Source organism: Vicugna pacos, chromosome 12 (genome assembly GCF_048564905.1).
Source record: "Vicugna pacos chromosome 12, VicPac4, whole genome shotgun sequence".
Taxonomy (NCBI): domain Eukaryota; kingdom Metazoa; phylum Chordata; class Mammalia; order Artiodactyla; family Camelidae; genus Vicugna; species Vicugna pacos.
Window position 1 is genome coordinate 34,151,536 of NC_132998.1, and position 19,531 is coordinate 34,171,066.

Here is a 19,531-nt window from a genome sequence, read left to right on the forward strand (position 1 = left end):
GTTTATGATATAACAATAGTTAGAAAAGAGGGGGAAAGGAGCAGCTGAAGAGAAGTGTTAAGTAAGTCAGATCCTTACATACGATAAAACCAGTGGATACTATATAAAACTGATACACCAAGAACAAAACTATTATCTGTGGCTGCCTTTAGCACTGTTAATCAATATTTCTGGTTTTCCTCTTTCCAAACTGGTAGAATTGGTGGCATGGCTTGTGACTTATTTGGCCAATGAAATGTTAATGGAAGTGATGTGATGGACAGTTAAGAGCCAGTGCACGATGTGTCCTCTTTCTTCCCTCCTGCCCAGTGACTGGAGATGTTCCACAGAAAGGACATGCCACCAGCCTAAGGCTGGTGTAAGGAGACACGGAGCAGGGGCCCAGGGAACCCACCTGGATTTGAAGAGTGTTTGTTACCTCATTTTTCATGACTGATCCCGTGCAATATTTATAGATTTGGAAGTAAATAACAAACGGAACAGCCGAAAGAGTTGAAAACGGTCGCCTCTGCAGAGCAGGGCAGTGGAGCAAGAACAGGTTGGGCAGGAGACTGTCCCTTTTCATTTTAAACCTTGTACATCTGTTTGATTTTTTTTAATGGCCACAGTAACTACAGAACATACATCTCAAGAACCCGGATTAACATAGAAACGGAATTTCAAAGAGCAAGTGATTAGGGGAGAACATGGATTCTCTGCTCCTCTCATTTCCATAGAGGGTAAGGAACCCTCACTCCACTCCTAAGAAGGAAGGACATTTCCAGCTTTTTTCCAACCCAGCCAGAAGAGTGAAAACTGACTGGTGAGTCTGGGAAAAGCAACAGAGTATGCTGGGCTCAGCCCCATCGGGGCAACCTTTGCTTATATTGTTGGAGGCATCCTGCCTGCAGGACTATTATTCTCTGCTCCTCCATGCAGTAAGCTTTGCAAGGGGCAGAAAGGGAGTGGGGGGAACCCTATGGTTCCACAAGTACACTAGATTACTGTGTGGCCTGGGTGGGCAAGTCTGGCTAATTCAGAAGTGAAATATTAATAAGCTCATTTGGCCATAGATCCAAAGCACGTGTGCTAATCAGCTTTATCAGTAATGATTCTGATGTTTTGATATCTCCATATATTTGTTTCATGTGTCCCATCTCTCAGTGGGTTTAGAACTCAGGAGGAATAGAAGGGAAATAACCCTCTCCTCTAAAACATGAACATCAGTCATCACAAAACCACTCAACTCTGTAATCAGATTAATAACACACTCCAAGGATAATGTCTTTTTTTTTCTGGTTAGGAAAATACAGATGCATAGAAAAAGTCTGAAAGATACATGCTTACGTATATTTTCTAATTTTTCTTCACATATTACTTAGGTAATAAAAATGCTCAAATAATAGACTAAAAATTTAAAAGCAACATTATAAAATTACAGAGCATTGTTTCAGATTCACGCTTAGATCTGAATGGTTTCTCTGGATTGGCTTTGTTTTCATTCACCATCAGATTCTTATAACTGGTATGCTCAGAAGAGCTTTGAAGAAAACACTACTTAAGTGTCCAAAAGTTGGGTCACATCTGGTACTCTAAGTAGAAAAAGTAGAAAGCAGAACTCCAACGTTCAAGTTTAGTTACATAGTTCTGCTCTGATGAAGTAAAAAATAACAAATAATTACATATGATGACATCCATCCTGCAATAGCAATATTATTTTCCATTATTTAATAACTTACTTCCAGTTCTTTATCAATTGACTTCTCTTCCATTTCTTCTACTTCAGATACGTTTTCATTTGAAGTAACTTTGGGGCTTGATGGCAATGATATTTCAACGAGTTGCATAAGATTAGACAGTTTCTCATGAATTGAAATAACTCTAAAAATAACAAATATATACCCATTTTATTTTAAAAGTTAAGGGAGGCATTCATTTATTCCCAGAATCAATAATACGTGTAAAGTTAATTCCTTAGTTATTTAACACTTAGATTTCTGGCATCCCTAAACATCATTAATTCAATCATTCCTTCATTCAGGAAACATGAGCAAAGAGACACAATTCTCACCTGCACAATGTTTACAATCTAGTTATACGCTCAGACAGACATATAATTACAAACTGGCAAACGTGTAATGAAAGAAATGCACACATCCAGACACTGCTTAAGATGAAAATGAAGAAAATAAATATCTACAGGGCAAAGAAATGCCAGGCAATGACAAAAGATCTACTCCTACGTAAACTGAATGCCATGCTGTGATCATCAACTGGCCTAAATTATTAGGACAAGTTAGCAATGGCTCTAAAAGACCAACCAGCGAGCCCACAACTGTGACGGCTACCGCGTCGGGAGTAGAGGGTGGGGAGAAGAACCAAGAAAGAAGGAAAAGCAAAAGCCAAGGAGGAGGGCAGAAGACACGGTGGCAATTGTGCTGACGACAGAAGCTTCTGGAGTCACAGTCCAATGAATTGCGGGTGTGCTGAAGGCAAGAGTGAATTGGTGAGTGGAGTCAGAAACTGGAAAATCCTTAAAACAGTTGAATGAGGCGAATAGCCCCCTGCACGGCCCCCGGTGACGCTACGACACAGGCGCAGAGTGCTGTGCGCTGGGGGGGGGGGGGTACGTGTGCGAGAGGGCGCGGGTCTCCATTCAGGGATGGAGGGAAATTGTTAAGATGCAGATATTCCAAAAAAGCAAACCACTGTCAGGAACATACTAAGGAATGGCAATTCCCCAATTTTCCACAGCATCCTCTGTCTTTACTTTCTTTCTAAAGGATGCTCAGCAAGAGCAATTCCCCACCGACTGAACTTATCTTGACCCTCATAAGAACACAAGGAGCTCCACCTTGTGTAGGAGAAACAGTCCATTTTCACCGTCTCACAAGGGGTGGATCACATGAAAGTTTGTCAGGCACCTTCCTCTATAAGGACATCAATAACAGGTCGTGTCCCTAACTTGTCATCGTACTGCTAATCATAATAAGCACACCAAAATCAAGAAATTTTTGGAATGAAAAAAAGAATTCTGTCAGTTTGACTACATTCTGCTCTGCAGATATTATAATTCTTTTCATCATGTGATTCTGTAAAAAAATCCTTCCATATTTCTAAATGTACAAGGAAAAGTTTATTAAATTTCCTAACTTTGTGGCTCAGCTATGTGGGGAAATGTCCTATATCTAAGACTTCCTGCCATTTCACTGAAGAAAAAAAAAAGGACAAGAAAAAGAAAATTGACTGAATAATTGAAAATATGCCTGCTCCTGAAACATCTCGTTTCATTCTCTGGTGAGGCCAAGGAGCCCTTCAACATGAAAGTCAGGGAGCGGGAACAAGACTGGCCAGGGAAGGATAGAGAAGAACCAAGTCCTTGTTCACTAAGCACTTACTAGGTGGTGAGCGGGGTGAAGAGTGGACACGGACAGACACAGGAGGCAGGGATGGCACTTGACATCTGCCCGGTGCTTTTGGCCTTTCAAAATATACGCGTACAGAGTATACACACACGCTGCCTGGCTTGATCCTAACAATAACCCCAAAAGGTAAGCAGAGTAGGTATTATTTCCATCTAAGAACTGAGGAAATGGAGGCTGAGGTCACAAGAGCAATGAACAATGGAATTGAAACTACGTTAACTAAGCAAAGAAGAACTTTAAAACACAAATAAGGAATTTGAAAACAGGGGTGAGCAAAAGTTAAGAGTCTCCATCCCCTATTTGATGGAGAGGGAGGAAAACGATGTGACAGAGACAAAAGCTTTGACTTGGGGAACAATATAAAACAGGATTGGGCAGAGATGGCAGGGTAAGACAAGGATGGGGGTGGAATCTGGACTTAGTTTTGCAACTTAATACAGAGCTACATTAAGTTATTTTTAAAACACATCCCAGACTACAGGCAAAATATAGTATAGAGAACATCTTTGTACTCTCTGTAATCTTTATGAACTTTATCAGGAACTGCTCCTCCAACAAAAGTAGCAACAGGTACTATTATGATTGACAGTTTACTGAAGAGGAGGCAGAGAGGCACAGAGAGGTTAAGTAACCTGGTCAAGGTTGTTAAGAAAGGAAGGGGCACAACTGGCATTTGAACCCAAACAGGCTGGATTTAGAGTTCATGCTCTTCACCACTGCGATATCATACGCCTCTAGGGAAAAGGAAGATTTTTACAAACATGTCTTTTGAAAGTTCTCCTGTGATTTACCTTGTATATTACCGAACCAGCCTGTTCTTACGAAAATATCAGCAAAGAAAGTTAGAACTGTGGATAATCCATCTTTACTTGCCTGTTTAGTGGAACCCAGAGACAGCCAACATAGATACTGTTGGAAGCAGTAGACGTAACATCTGAAATATTCAGGGGCTTCATATTATATGCATACAACAATAAAACCTATAAGAAAATTAAAAGGCATATAAAACGTGATATTAAAACTACATTTTGCCTCAAAAATGCTGCATCAGTTCTTAAAATAATATCATTAAACTTTAAAGGGTTTTTCTTTGAAAGAGAAAAAATTAGGTTTTTTTCTTCAATTCACTTTAAAGAGAAATGATATGAACAAGAATTGTGCAAAGGTTATGAGATGAAAATAAATGCTAGTTGGTACCAAGATTATATTATTTTTGAAGAGTGACATTTTTTATTGCAGTTTAAAATTTGGCCTTTGAAGGCCCTCTGCAGCGAGGGTGAACATCAACTTTCTTTCTTGTTACTTCTCGATATGCACCTTTCCCATCGGTGGCCGTACTGCTTCTGGGCGTTCTCTACCTGTATTCAATCCACACAGAACCTTCCAGTCACCACCTCTAAGATGAAATGTCCCCTGATGACTCATGCTTTAGTTTATTTCCCTCATGTTTGAATTCTGACCATTCTTAGCACCCCACACTCTACAGCACCTATTCACAATCAGGGATGCACAGAATTTGAGATTCAGGAAACCTCAGAGATGATCTGCTGAGCCCCTCATATCAGATGTAAGAAAGCTGAGGCCCAGAAGTGCCAGTCACAATTGACGAATTCAGTGCATACATTTATCTCTGCTTCCTCACAAATCAAACTAAAATCAGAGTAAAGGGATTTTTTTTAAGGCATAAGTCCACAAAGACAGAAACAAGAGAGAAAATGAAGCAAAGGAGCTATATTAGCAACACTGAAAGTACCTGAAAGAGGGTTGCTGACTCAGCAGAGAGGAAAGGCTGTGTCCCACCTGCCTCCAGAAGGGCTGCCAACAACCAGCATGACCAAGGACCCTCAAAAGGCTCGGAGACAACCTCCCTCCCATTCCTTCCCCCAGCCCATTTAACTAGGAGACTCCTCCTTCCCTGTCTCTTCTCTGTTGGCCAAACTTCTCCCATTTTTCTCTCTGCTGAGGCTAAATTAAAGATCTATCCTCAGGAAGGACTTAGGTACAGGGGTGAGGTGCTGAATTGAAAATGTTGGAATTGTAAGTCTATATTCTGAACAAGAGACATCCCTCTTCTCCTCTCCAGCCCCTGCCCAGAATGTAGAAAACCAAGCAGGAGTCTAAGAGTTCTCTTTGGGGAAACTGACCACATGAAGAGAAGAGACCTACATCCAGCATTCTGCAGTCAAACTGCTAGCTCCCGCTGTTACCATGCAATGAGGCCAAAAATCAGTAAGCCTGACTCAATATGGTTTTTAGGTCCTCAAACATGAATGGACAGCCAAGGATCACTAGATGTGAAATGAAAGGTAGAGACCAAAACTAATGTAAGGAAGGAACTTGAAGAATCACATACAAGACCAAGAGCAGAAGAAAACTTAAATAACACCATAATTAATATCCTCAAAGAAAAGAAGGTCAATATTGCATCTGTGAAATAAGAATGCAGTGCATTAAAATGGAACAGAGAATAACAGGACAGAGCTTTTAAAAATGAAAAGCATGATCATAGTAACAAAATAATCAATAAAAGATTTGAAATATAAAGTTAAATATTTCTCCCCAAAAGTAAACCTAAATTTAAAAACATAAATATGAGAGAAAAGAAGAGTTAAAAGTTAAAAATTTCAAGTTATAAATTTAAAGTATCATGGCATGGGATTTTTTAACATTCTTGAATTACCTAGAAAATTTATCTCCAAATCTGCAGCCCCCAGATTTCTACTTTGCTGTCACTGACATCCTTAGTTCCTACTGACATTTCTGATTCTGTGTGGTAGATAAACTGAAGTGGATTGAGTAGGTGAGTCTGATGATGTTAACTTGCATTGTTATTCAAAGACCCTCTAAGTCCCTGGAAACTCTAAAGCGCTAAGTCAGATACTAATTTTCATTACCATCCTGCCTAGAGCCTGAAAGTGCCTGCAACCAGGATATCATCTGATGACTCAACGTTAACACCATGCTTAGGAGTGTAGACTTGGAGACTGACTGCTCCAATCCTGACTCCTTGCCAACTAACATTCCTCCATCTGTGTCTGTTTCCTTTTCAATAAAATGGAGCTAATGATAATATCTGGCCCTTTCTGCATCCATGGATTCAACAAACCGTGAATCAAAAATATTTCTAAAAAATACAGAAAGTTCCAAAAAGCAAAACTTGAATTTGCTATGTGCTGGCATCTACCTAACATTTACACTGTGTTAGGTTTTATAAGGAATGTAGAGATGATTTAAAGTATACAGGAGGATGTGCATAGTTTATATGCAAATACTATGCCATTTTATATAAGGGACTTGAGCATCCATGGATTTCGGTACCCAAGGGGTTTCCTGGAACCAATTCCCTGTGAACGCTGAGGGACAACTGTACCTACTTTAAGGAGCTGTGGAGATAATGAAGTAAAATACCTGGAACGCAGTAAGCTCTACATGGGTGTTCATTATTGCTATTATCTCATGGGCTTCATGAGCTTCAGTCAGTATGTTTAACATTAAACTCTACATTAAAGGACTAAGATAATGAACAGATAAATGCTCAAATATATGAATATTTGAATCATCAAGTAAATTTCAGTATTATCTTCTGAAAAGATACACTCTTAGGTCTGAGAAGATGTAGCCCTCCCCAAGTCAGTGTTTCCTAATTTTTTGACTGAGATTTATGGCAGCAGCTACATCTTTAATCATGACACAATACACACATATTTATTGTCAAAGGGGAAAAACATGTCCCTGAACTAGGAAATAGGAAAACCATGGGTTCTGTGTCTTTGCTTGCTGTGGCTTACGAAAATCACTCAAGCAACCCGCTTAAATAAGAATTTGTTAGTTGGTACTCTGCTTCTAATCTTTGTCTGACACCAGTTCAATGAGTCCATGTTAATTGTCAGACATGACTGTTGATGCATGGAACCTTGTTATTCTAATTACCAGCCACAGATCCAGTCTTAGTATTAATTTCTCAGATCATCCTGCCCCAGACTGACAGGGATGTGATATTTCTATGACCTTGTGAAATGAACTTTATACTCCGTTCCTCATCTTTTTAAAGCTGAGTGCTTGGGTAAACATTCTGTTTCCCAACCATGTAATCCTTCTGTTTCCACACCCTTTCTGAATGGATATACTCTTTTATCACTTTGTTGGGTCTCTTGCCAGCCAGTAAACAAATTCTGACATATGCTGAAGCTCAATCTAAAGAATGTTCTTTTTAACATTTAACATTTTAACATCTCATGTATCTATCAGAAGCAAAAGTTACAGAAAACAACATTTTCACTTACTGTATGTGATGCATTCTGATATTCCCTTATATTTAATTTCTTTAAAAAAAAATACTACTCAGGACCCACTATCTTGATTCCATGACCCATGAGTATTATTGGAACCTACTGCACTAAATTCCCCCCAAAGAGATTACAGATTTATTATTTTTAAATGTATATGGAATACCTGGCAAGGATTTGACTTGGGAAGGGTGGGAAGGAGAGTACTTTCAAAATAGCTGTAAGAGTTTCTGGGGAGTGATGTGTTGGTTTCCCTTGTGTATGAGCAGGAGGGATATATGACTGACCGAGATGGGCAGCAGGCTGCAAGTCTACAGAACGAAGTGGCAGACGGGAGAGGCACACTCAGAGCAGAGAGAGGTGGGCTCAGGAGGCTTCATGATCTGACACGGAGCACAGAAGTCAAGGAGCAGCAGAAGCCACCAAAGGCACAGCTAGAGGGAACAACACGCAGGAGCTGGGAAGTGCAGGAGTAGACAAATGCAGGAGGCAAAAAACAGATAAAAAGTGCTGAACAGGGCAAAACCATATGGCAAATGTTTTTTTGGGAAAAGCTTGAGGCTCTTCCTAGAGAGCGCAGCAATCAAAGCAATGCTGTGGTGGAAAGTTCCTCTGCCAAAGGCTGCAGTGACCCACTGTTTCGTTTTTAGGAACTTGACCCCTCTTCAAGACTCTCCTAGAATCTGAATCGCTGTTCTATTGTCAAGAGTTCAGGGATTGATCTTGAACTGCTCCCAAATACTTGCCCCATCTCCTCTTGCTCTTCCATTAGTCCCACTGCAAAAGTCTATACGTGCATATGAACATAGATGTGGATACTGATATAGAGTTAGAGATAAAAAACATTAAAATAAGGATGTGTATGTATGAGACAAATTTGTAAACAGCATTTAAAGGCAAACTAAATTTTTTCAGTCAATCCCCAGTACCACTGTTAAATAAATAAATAAATAAAATTTAAAAAGCTAATCACCCCCCCAAATAATTAAAACATGAGTACACAAAAGGATTGAAAAGCAAAAGGTTGGAAAAAGAAATATGAAAATAATAACCACAAGAAAGCTGTTTTCCTCTAGTAATATCAGACTAAAGCAGACTTTATGAAGAAAAAAGCATTATTACAAAAAGATTAGAAGTCACTTCAAAATGACAAAATACTGAATTCACCAAGATGTCACAACACTTGTCAATTTGATTGCACTTATGAACAAAGTATCCAATTATGTAAAGCAAAATTTGACAGAACTACAAGAAAAAAAACAAAGCAACAACAATCACAATGAGAGATTTAAATGTTAATCTAGTACAGTTGACCCTTGAACAACAAGGGCTTGAACTGCACAAGTTCTACTTTATGGAAATTTCTTTTCAATAAATACATACTACAGTACTACACAATCCATGGTTGGTTAAATCCACAGATGTGGATACAGAGAGCCAGCTGTAAAGTTACACACAGATATTCAACCATGCAGGTCAGCACCCCGACTCCCATGTTGTTCAAGGGTCAACTGTAAATGATTTTTTAAAAAAAAATTAAAAGGCAAAAAAAAAGGAAAAATCATCAAGAATACAAATACTTGAACGAGACTACACAAACTGACCTATTAGATATACACGAACATTGCCTTAACAACTAAAGAGAGCACATGCTTTTTAAGAACAATGGAACATTTACACAATAAACACTTTCCATGGAGAAAAATACAAGTTTCAACAAGTATCAATCATAGAGAGCATTTTTTATTACCACAGAGCAACATAATCTAGGAATAAATAACAAAAGATAGCTGGAAGAACTTCAGATATACTTTTCCAGGATTTCTTAGTTATTTTCACATTCATTCTACTAGACAATAGAGATTCTTTGCTGTATATTTCTGTCTATATGAGAGGAGGATATTCTCTACTCTTCAAGTTATAATGGCCTCATTAAACTTTATATCTAACTGTAAGATTTAGCTTTGTAATTACATCACATACCATAGGTTCTGTTTCCTTCGGAGGTCTTTCTAGGGGAGGAATGTACCACTGAAAGCAAAGCTCTTTGTTTGAAGCCTGTGTTGCCATATTTGATGACACTAAGTCTCCATGAGATGGGCTGGCAGACAGTTTTAATGATAAATCAGAGTGCAGAGAACTATCATGATCTAACTGGGGAACAAACAGAAACAGCAGTTTAATTGTCGGTGATGAATTTATTTATTCAATATTCAAACATTCATTCAATATTCACTCAATATTGGCTACACTGGAAAACTCTGGGAATCATCTCAGCTTGCTTTATGAATGTAGATGTTAAAACTGGCCCCTGATTACCAGAGAAAGACTCTCCTACAGAAAAAAAAAACGCTTCAAAACCCAGTGGACTTGACAAATGTTGTCCACTTAGGTGACTACCCAGGAATACAGATCTAGAAGGGAAAATGTCCATGCAATCATTTCAGTCTCAAGGTCACCAGCCAATCTAAGGACATCTTCTACCTTTCTTCTGAGGGTGTGGTCATAATTTATTATCTATTTCCCAATAGCATGTTTTGCAGTGCCATGTGCAAAATAAGGCACAGGTTTTGCTCTAAGAGATTAAAATTCATTGTTCTCATGCCCTCTTTAAATGAATGCGGCTGATTTATAAATTCAGTCTTGGTGAATCTGGGCCCAGCTCATTTGATGGAACCTGATCCCTGAATGGGTTTTTAAGAAACATAAATGCATAAACTGCAATTAGTGATTTCATGAAATATTTATTTAGTTTTTTAAGGTAGCTAAGAAAGTAAAGAATGATTGCCGTCAATAAAATAAGAGCCTAGCCAGAGAAATAATAATAGTGATAATATCTCAAGTCTAAAAAGGACCATCTTCAATGGAGTGCAAACTACTTTGAAAGTTAACTTCTTCTTATTCCCAAAATTACAGTATGGTAGCTGGGAAGCAGTTCTTCAACTAAACTCTTGACATCTAAGGTATCTCAAGGCTTGGCAACCAAGGGGAACATGTCAGAGGCTAGAAAGAAATGCTTGGTGTTTCTATAAGGATCTGCACCTCCCATTTCTGAGACTATTCAACACACAATATAAGACTATAAATGCAAAGTCCTCAAAATAAAATGAAAAGAGAAATGAAGACACTGACCTTTCAAGTTGTCTACTGCTAAAGAAAAAAAATGGAGTCTTGACTGAAAGATAATATTAAAGGTAAAAACTTTAAAAAATTGCCTAGAGACTATCATAAAAGGATATTATAAGCCAGGATCCTTATTTATTAGTGCTATGACACTAAAGACATGACCAAAATTGCACAATAAACAAGATTATTAGGGTTAGTCATTTAAAAGTGCTTAATTAAGATTAATTCTATGTCAGGCAGTTAACCAAAAAAATCAGGTAACTAATTCATTCAAAACTTTTTTCTCACATTTTTCTCATATCTGAGTGCCTTTCAGAGGTTCTGACAACTACTTTAGCAAAGAATTTATGTTTAATTACTAGCTAAGTGGAGAAAAATTAAAAGCAAGTACCTTCTATTTCAATATGTACAGTGTTTATTAGCATGATGGCCTAACAATGATCAATTGTAACAGAAGTCAATATTAAAATAGGTATTTAATTTTCCATTCTCTTTTTAAAACCATAATATCTAATTGCTAACGGGATTAATTACATAAGCTAATTGATGGGCTCTACACTGAGTACTTAGGGCATGTTTGATTTATTCTTTGAAAGGAATGAAATAACAGACCTACCAGGAGCACTCCTGTTCACACAGTCCTACAGACAACAAATCACTTTGCACTAATCAGATACCTGACCTTGCACAGCCTGTCACAGGCCCGCAGTCTAACTGTGAATTTAATCATGTCCTTTTTTTTTTTGAATTTTTAATGTAATTTGTTTGGCACCTTTGTTTTTCTATCACAAAGCTTCAACAGACGAGGACATGCAGGCTCACAAAGCTGATGAGCATGACGTGCAGCAATGAGAGTTCTGGAAAGGCAGCTACTTCTTTGTGGGGGAAAAGCAGGTTTAAGTACCAAATTATGGAAAGAGTTTGATTGAAATAGCCTCCTGAGTGATTAAAGGCTCAAAATGTTATTATAAAAATCAGCCAAGCTTGGAGTTTATTTGAAAAAAAAAATCCAAAAGGCTTTATGCTCGTTAGCTGTCTATCCCAGTGAAACGAACACATGATTAGGTGGCTTGCACCTGTCAGGCGAGCGACAGCGATCTCTGGAGCTGATTATCCTGGGAGAGTGTTACACTAATTATATATTAAAAAAGAGAAAACAGGGTGAAATAAGTCTTTGATAACACTGCTGCCATTAGAAGTATCACAGGTATTTACACTGCATTCAAGGTTGTACGTCTGGAGCATCATCCTTAGGAACTGGGTAATGACAGACTGCCCTTGATACTGAAATATTCAAGCAAGGCTCCTTTCAGAACAGTATTTAAGAAATCATACATATTAATTTCCAAACTCATAAAATATTTGTAAGAATGCAGCCATAGAAACTATAGCCCTCAACCTTCCCAGTCTCTGCCCCCTACTCCAGAACACCTGAGGGGTCTGGGACACGTGGCAGTCATCCTCAAGGATGTTCGCAGCAGCGGTGAACAGCACTCTGGGGTTGGGTAAAGAATGACTGCATCCCGTTCTCACTGTTTCCTGCTCTGTGGATGGGCAAACGTTAATATCACGTTCCTGGGCTCCCTCTCTTCTCCTCTCCCTGAGAGACAGTTACTTGATTCGAGAATTTGAGAAAAAGAATTTTGGATATGCATAATTCTGTTCTTTCTTCTTGGGAGCATACTGTTTGCAGGGAGGGAACATTCTCTGCTCCTTCCTGCAACAGATTTTAAAGGGGCCTCTGTCTCTACAGATTTTGAGGAGGCCTGACCCCCCATCCCAAAAAACACACAAGCCTGGATTGGTAGAACTGTCAACTTTGCTAATCACTACTAGGAAGACCATTTACCGTTAAATATAAACCATATCCTACAATATCAACTTTATGACTTGTAAAGTTGGATATTTTTTAATCCCAGTATGTCTTACTCTTTTATTTCTCAATGATTGAGAATCTGGGGCAGGAAATGGGGGTGCTGCATACTGAGTATCCCAATACCCCAGAATCTAGGAAGTAATCTGAAAAATCCTCCCGTGGAGATTCCAATACACTGCCCTGGGGGCAACTTCATAACCCCAATCAAGAATTACTTATTTAACTGAGTTCTTAAGTATTTCTTAGTGTATCTTTCCAATGCTTTTTAAAATCACAATTTATTAACAGTCACCCTACTGTGTTGTTCCAAAGAGTGGTTTTAAAAAGGTTTATTATTATTTACCCAAAACATAAGGTTACTATATTCTAATAGGATAATATGAGCAAAGGTTCCCAATTTGGAACAAGCCACATTTTAGGGTCACTTCTCCGGAAGAATTGACAATAGAAACATGGACGTGTCTGGTATGGATAAGTCTATAATTGTAAAAATTAAAGTGCTGTATGGTGAAGTTCAAAGTCATGATAATTCAAAATAAATCAGTTTTTTTTTTAGTTTTGAAATAATTTTATGCAAATGACTTGATTTACTTATTTCACAAATACAGCGTTTTTACTTAATTCACAAATAAGGACACAACACTATGTCCTCTTAAGTCTTTTCTACTATGATCTCAAACCCCTGATCGCAGAGTGGAATATACCAGCCTTCTCCACAAACATTCTCACTGTCTTGTCTTCATTGTATCTGCTAATGGTGTTACCATGCTCTAATGATTCACAGACAGAGGTTCCAAAAGATGGGGTAAACTTTGATCATTCTCTCTTCTTCACTTTGCATCTCCAAAGGGTCACTAAGTTGTTTGGTTTTCAATTTTATGTAAGCAGTATCTTTCATATCCATCTCTTCCCTCCCATTCCTATGGTCATAAGCTTGGTTACTTCAATATCTCTTTCTTGGATAACTCCCTTTCACGTATCCTTTGCCCAGTCAGTCCTACACACTACTGATAATAGAACTAACATATTTTAATTTTCATATTCTTTCTGCTATTATGCATGCCATTTTCTCTTAAAAAGCATCTCCAAAAGCGCTGCAATTTTATTTTCTGCTAACTCTACCACTGTTTCTCTACTATCACACCAGAACTAGGTACAAAGATGCTACTTCATCCATTCCCTTTCTCCACCAACCAAGAGTAGCTACCATACTATTAGTATTCAGTATATATTTGTTGAATATACAAAATCTGAAATACACACCTATTTTTACTAAAGCTATTTACTTTTTATATATGTTCCAATTCATCAATTTTGGTAAGTTTATTGAGACAGTACTATTACTCAAAACCCTAGTAGCTTAAAAAAAAATTTCCTCTTTTTTTGTCTCTTCCAAGGTAACTTAAAAGAGGCTTCCATATTACATATTTTGGTAAAGTCCATCCAATTTAATAATACTTTCCAAAGGAAAAAACCTTCAAACTTTCAATTTACTTAAAAAATTTACCCTTACTATTTATTCACACTGATGATTGTCAAATATACACAAAATGAATAGTTTTTACTACACATTTAAAACAAAGGAATAGAAATTGGGCATAGGTTTAGAAACTCTCAGTCTAAGTTTCTCATGGGGTGATTATACTGAAATTTGTAGAACATCTTGGCAAAATAACTCCCTGAGAGATGTTATGTGCAGGGAATAGAGAAAATTCTGAGACATTTTGAGGATTTATAAGAGCATCAAAACAGATCATTTGAAAACAGAAAGTTTGGTTGGCTTCTCTGTGTCGTAAAACAGCAATGAGCCTTCCCAACAACTGAGGGAACCAGAAATCTTTGTGCCAGCATTTGAGGTTAATGTGTTTCCTTCAGAAATATAAGGATGATTCTAAGAAGTTTTACAAAAATATATAATGTTTTAAAACGTTACCTTGGCTGATGAGTCATATAAGATTTTTTCCGAAAAAGGTTCATCTTCCACTACTTGAAATAGTTCTCTTGGAAATTCATCAATACAAGAGAAAGAATACAGATGTAAAAATCTTTTAAGGAAAAAATGCATTTCTTTTTGGCGCAAAATCAACCCAGAGTTGAAAAGAGAAGTGAGAAGTGTGTCATCTGGCAAAGACATTCCAGATCCTGGCTTCAGAGACGCTTAAAGAAAAAAAAAAGAAAAAAGAAAAACAAAACCCTAATTTAGAATCATGTTCGATAACAAAATGGCCCCAATATTGTTGATGTTTGCTCACTAACCATTATTCCTGTGTATCCCTAGCTCAGTCAGTGGCTGCTCATGACCTTCTTCCATTTTTCGAGCTGATACAGCTAAACAGAATTGCTTCTTGCCACAGAAAGGAAAGAAAATCTCAGATGTATGTGAGGATACTGCTTCTGGTTCCAAGCTTAACAATGCAAAATATTCTACCTAGCTGTCTTATTTGGGGTAGAATCTTAAAGCAAAAATTTAGGTGCAGGTAATTTATTTGAAATCTGACTTCAAGTGAGAGAATGGGGAAAGTGTGTCAGAGATAAGAGCCAATGAGAGTGAGTTATGAATGGACTACAGCTATGGGCAAGGAGGGCTTAGTCCTGCTGAGGACCTTCTGAAAAAAACACGTAAAATTGTTTCATCAGGGGACTGGGAAGCTGGAATGTTTATCTGTCAGCTCCCCACCTCATTAGTTGAAGGTTTCTCCTTAGTGTGTGGAATCCCTGGTACTTTCAGGCTGTCCTGCCTGTGGGCTGGACAAGCCTCAGTAGCTTCAGAGAAAGCCCAGAGCAGAAAGTGGTAAAATGTAGGCGACTAAAATGGGAAATACCAACAGATGAATCCAGAGGTGAGCTGAGCTGATAGGTGGGAGGGTATCACTAGGGTCTGCTGTGCTGACTCCTGTCTACTTCCTTTGCTACTGAACTCTTGGACCCACCACGGTGTACCTTTTACCTGACAGCTTTCCCAGTGCTTGTCTACCCCGCTGCTAACTCCCCATCACTGTGCTGAGCCACTATGTGACTCTGCCTGTTTGCCCTGCTGGCTTCTCCATCACTGGGCCCTGGCATGGTTCCAACTGTCTTTTCCAACTATTTGTACTGATAAGCAGCAGTGGATCGCCAGTTTCAGGGGCACTGATAAACATATCATCACAAAACCACAAGAGGGACTGATGTGAAGCAGATTATACCGGTTTTTCTGGATATTCTTTAGATAGCATCAATGATTAAAAAAAAAAAGCACAATTAAACAAAACCAAAAACTTCTTGGAGCTAAATATGCTATCTTTCTCTTTACATACTGGATACTGGAATACTCTCCCCTTAAAGCCAAAATTTCATCTCACTCATTATGATCGCTCTGATTTGTAACTGTTTTGAACCACGGACCACTTCGGCAGTCTCAGGGGAAGCCTCTGGATGCCTCCTTCTAATGATGTTTTTAAACACTATCCAAAGGTCTGTGTATTTCAGGTTAAGAACCCCTGAAGTCTCCATCTTCTGATGTGAGTTCACTCAGAAAGATGTCAAAGGTATTTTATAATTCTAAATAAGAAATATGACTTAAACAATAACTGGAAAGGAACAGAATATGTTCTCTCTTAACACATCAAAAGCCTACCTAGCAGTTTGCTCATATTATTAATTCTTTGCAGGTGAATATAGTAGCGCAGCAGAAGAATCCACGTGATATCCACTTTAATTGGAGTCTTTTTTTTAGCATCTGTGTTTTCATATATCTCATCACTTTGGTAAGAGAATGTACAGCCAATCTGGAAGACGACCTGGTAGTTATCTGAAAGTAAAAGAAAAAAAAGTTTGGAATACAAATATTATGCTTCCCTTGAAAAATAACCATATATGAAAAAAAGAAAAGCACAAAAGCACAAGTCATACAGGAAAGACTGACACGTAGGACTGCATTTGATTAAAGAAGTTTTGTAGCATAAAAGACACTAAACAAAAAGTTAAAGGACAAACCATAGACTGAGAAAAGAAATTTTGAACACACAAATTATTTTTCTCTACCATGTAACCAGTAAAAGAAAAAGTCAGATAGTCCAACAGAAATATGGGCAAACAATTTCAACAGGTAACTCACAGAAAAGGAAACCCAAACGGCCAAAAATTTTAGCATCACTAAAAATTAGAGAATTGCAACTTAAAATAAAATACCATTTCACATTCCTCAGGAATTAACAGAAACTAAAATCTGAAAACAATAAAAATGGGTAATAAATGTGAGGAAACCAAAATTCTCATACACTACTACTCCCTGGGCAGGGTCCAATAAAATTTTAAATGCAGATACTCATATATGTGTACTAGGAATCTTATGCAAGATACTCATGGCAGCATTGTTTGTGTTTTTTCTTTAAAAAAGGGAACTTGAAAAAATACACAGAGGTCTATTAATTTGATGGCATTTAAAATGAATTAATTAGGTCTATAAGGGAGAAACTATAGTCTGTGGGCCAACTCAGGCCCAAGCATATTTATATGTGACCCATGAGCTAAGAATGTTTTCTACATTTGAAGTAGCTGAAGAAATAAAAAAATATTTTGTGACATGTGAAATTTATATGAAATTCAGATGTCAATGTCCATAACTAAAGTCTTAATGGAACACAGCCATGCTCATTCATTTACATTTTGTCCATCGTACCTTTCATCTTAACATAGCAGAACTGAGTAGATACAACCAAAACCTAAAATATTTACTGCTTTGTCCTTCATAGAAAACATTTGCTGACAAAGACTTTGTTCGTGAGAGATCAAATGGAGAAAAATATCTAAAGACAATAAAGTCATGTAGAGACATCAATAGCCTCCACACACAACAACCAGTAGAAATTTAATGAAAAAAATCTCCAATACCAATAAAAAGATAAAATATCTAGAAATAAACCTATCAAGAGGCATACAAGATCTGCCTTAAAAAAATGTTACAACACTCCTAAGGGACTAATTTTTTTCAAAGAAGACATGAACTAAAAAATATAGGACATACAATATTCTTGGTTGGGAAGACTCAATAGAATAAAAATATGCTATTTCTAAGACAATGTATAAATGTAATGTAACTCAAATAAAATGACAAGAGAACTTTTTTTAACTAGACGAGCTGCTTCCAGAGTTAAAAAAGAAAAGCCATAGAAGACAAGAAAAACAATTTGGAAAGAAAGAGTAATGAATGGGGACTTTTTCTAATAGATATTAAGTATATTTTAAGCCTGCAATAATTAAAACAGTGTGGTATTGAAACCTGAACAGACATATCAACAGGAAATGAATAAAAAGTACAAAAATAGGGTAGCCATCTGGAAAAATCTTGATTTGTAACCTTTTGTGATTTTTTACATCTTCCAAATAGATTTCCATAAATTAGTAAAAAAGTCCATAGGAGAACTTATTTACAGTCTCAGAATAGGGACTATTCCTTTCTAACTATGATACAAGTCCAGAATTTAACAAAACAAAGATGAAAATTTATACTGTTTAGAAATGAAAAGCTTCATGGCACAGAATCACCATAAAAAAGATTAAATAACAACTGATAATTGAAAAAAACATATTTGCAAATAATATCACAGGTAAAAGGTTGATTTCTATAATAAAGAGCTTCTACAAATATTTAAAGAAAAAGCAAAGAAAAAAACCAACTCAAAAAAAAAATGAGCAGATTATGGGCAGAATAGTTCACACAAAAGATGCTTAAGCTTAGTCCTAGTAAGAGATATGCAAATTAAATCTCCCCCTCCCTACCACAGTGACAAAGGTTTAAAATGTTTATAATAAACCTGTGTCAGCAAGGGTGTGGGGGGAAAACACCTTTTATTAATTACTAGCAGGAATACAAACTGACATAACCCTTATGGAAGGCATTTAGCAAAGTTCATGAAAATCACAAACAAATGTACACTTTGACCCAGAAATGTTCTTCATGAGAATTGACCCAATAGATATACTAGCCTATGTACAAAATTTTATACACATAAAATTATACATATGAATCACATATATATGACATTTGTAAATGTACATAAATATACACATGTAAAATTCTGTACAAGTCTTCAGGATAGCAAAGCATTTCACTGCATTCATTTGGCAATGTTTTCCCATATGCGCCATCTGTGTTTCTCATTTTCCGCCATTAACTCTGTCTCAAATAAAGACAGTCTCTTCATATCTAGCATCTGACAACAGAGAGTGCAGACTGTATGCTCTGCCCTTGGTCATGGTACTATCCCCCTTCTCAGATTTACGTGATCAAAGTGCTGGGTTTTGAGTGGAATTTCTAGACCTCTGTAGGCACTGGACCAGGACAACTCTGCCTCACTGAGGATGGTTCTCTTCACACTCCAACTGTCTGAACTGCTGACGCTCTGAATTCATACAACACGTGTATACCTGTGCACGTGCACACACACACACATCACTGTTGCTAACATGAATGATTTATCTCCATTCTCACCTATAAGTAGTGTAATTATTCGGGATCTGAGGATGTAATGTGTCTCGCTGGTTCCCCATCACTATGGGAAATTGTGTCTCGGAGGAATAGGAAAAAACAAGATAGTAGTAGAGGAATGACATCCCAGTTTTTAGTGGGCACTGACCCATGTCTCTGAGCCAGGGGGAAGGCAGTAACGGGAAGAAAAATGGTATTTTTTCAGAATAGAAAGTTTTCTCTGCTTCAAGAGGCAAAGAATGGGCAAGGGTCAGTGTGATTCTCAGTTCCGCTCCATAGATCTCTATGTTCTGACAGTAGGTTCATCGACATCTTTTCTCAGCATGACACATATTTGTATTTTTCTGTATATCAAGTGTATTTAGTTGTG

At 37.5% G+C, this 19,531-nt stretch overlaps 1 protein-coding gene across 7 annotated transcripts in view; it reads right to left on the bottom strand.

Moving 5' to 3' along the window:
- Positions 1-19,531, bottom strand: part of CFAP54 (cilia and flagella associated protein 54) — a 247,555-nt gene that overhangs the window by 27,650 nt on the left and 200,374 nt on the right. For all 7 annotated transcript variants that reach the window (XR_012078525.1, XR_012078523.1, XR_012078522.1 and 4 more), the window contains 5 exons: positions 16,309-16,482; positions 14,626-14,849; positions 9,674-9,844; positions 4,278-4,384; positions 1,719-1,860 (listed from right to left, as the gene is read on the bottom strand). Coding sequence is in view for 3 of the 7 variants with exons in the window: in XM_072973225.1 (XP_072829326.1) it covers positions 1,719-1,860; positions 4,278-4,384; positions 9,674-9,844; positions 14,626-14,849; positions 16,309-16,482 (818 nt within the window). In the remaining 4 variants the exon portion in view is untranslated. The remainder of the gene's footprint in view (positions 1-1,718; positions 1,861-4,277; positions 4,385-9,673; positions 9,845-14,625; positions 14,850-16,308; positions 16,483-19,531) is intronic.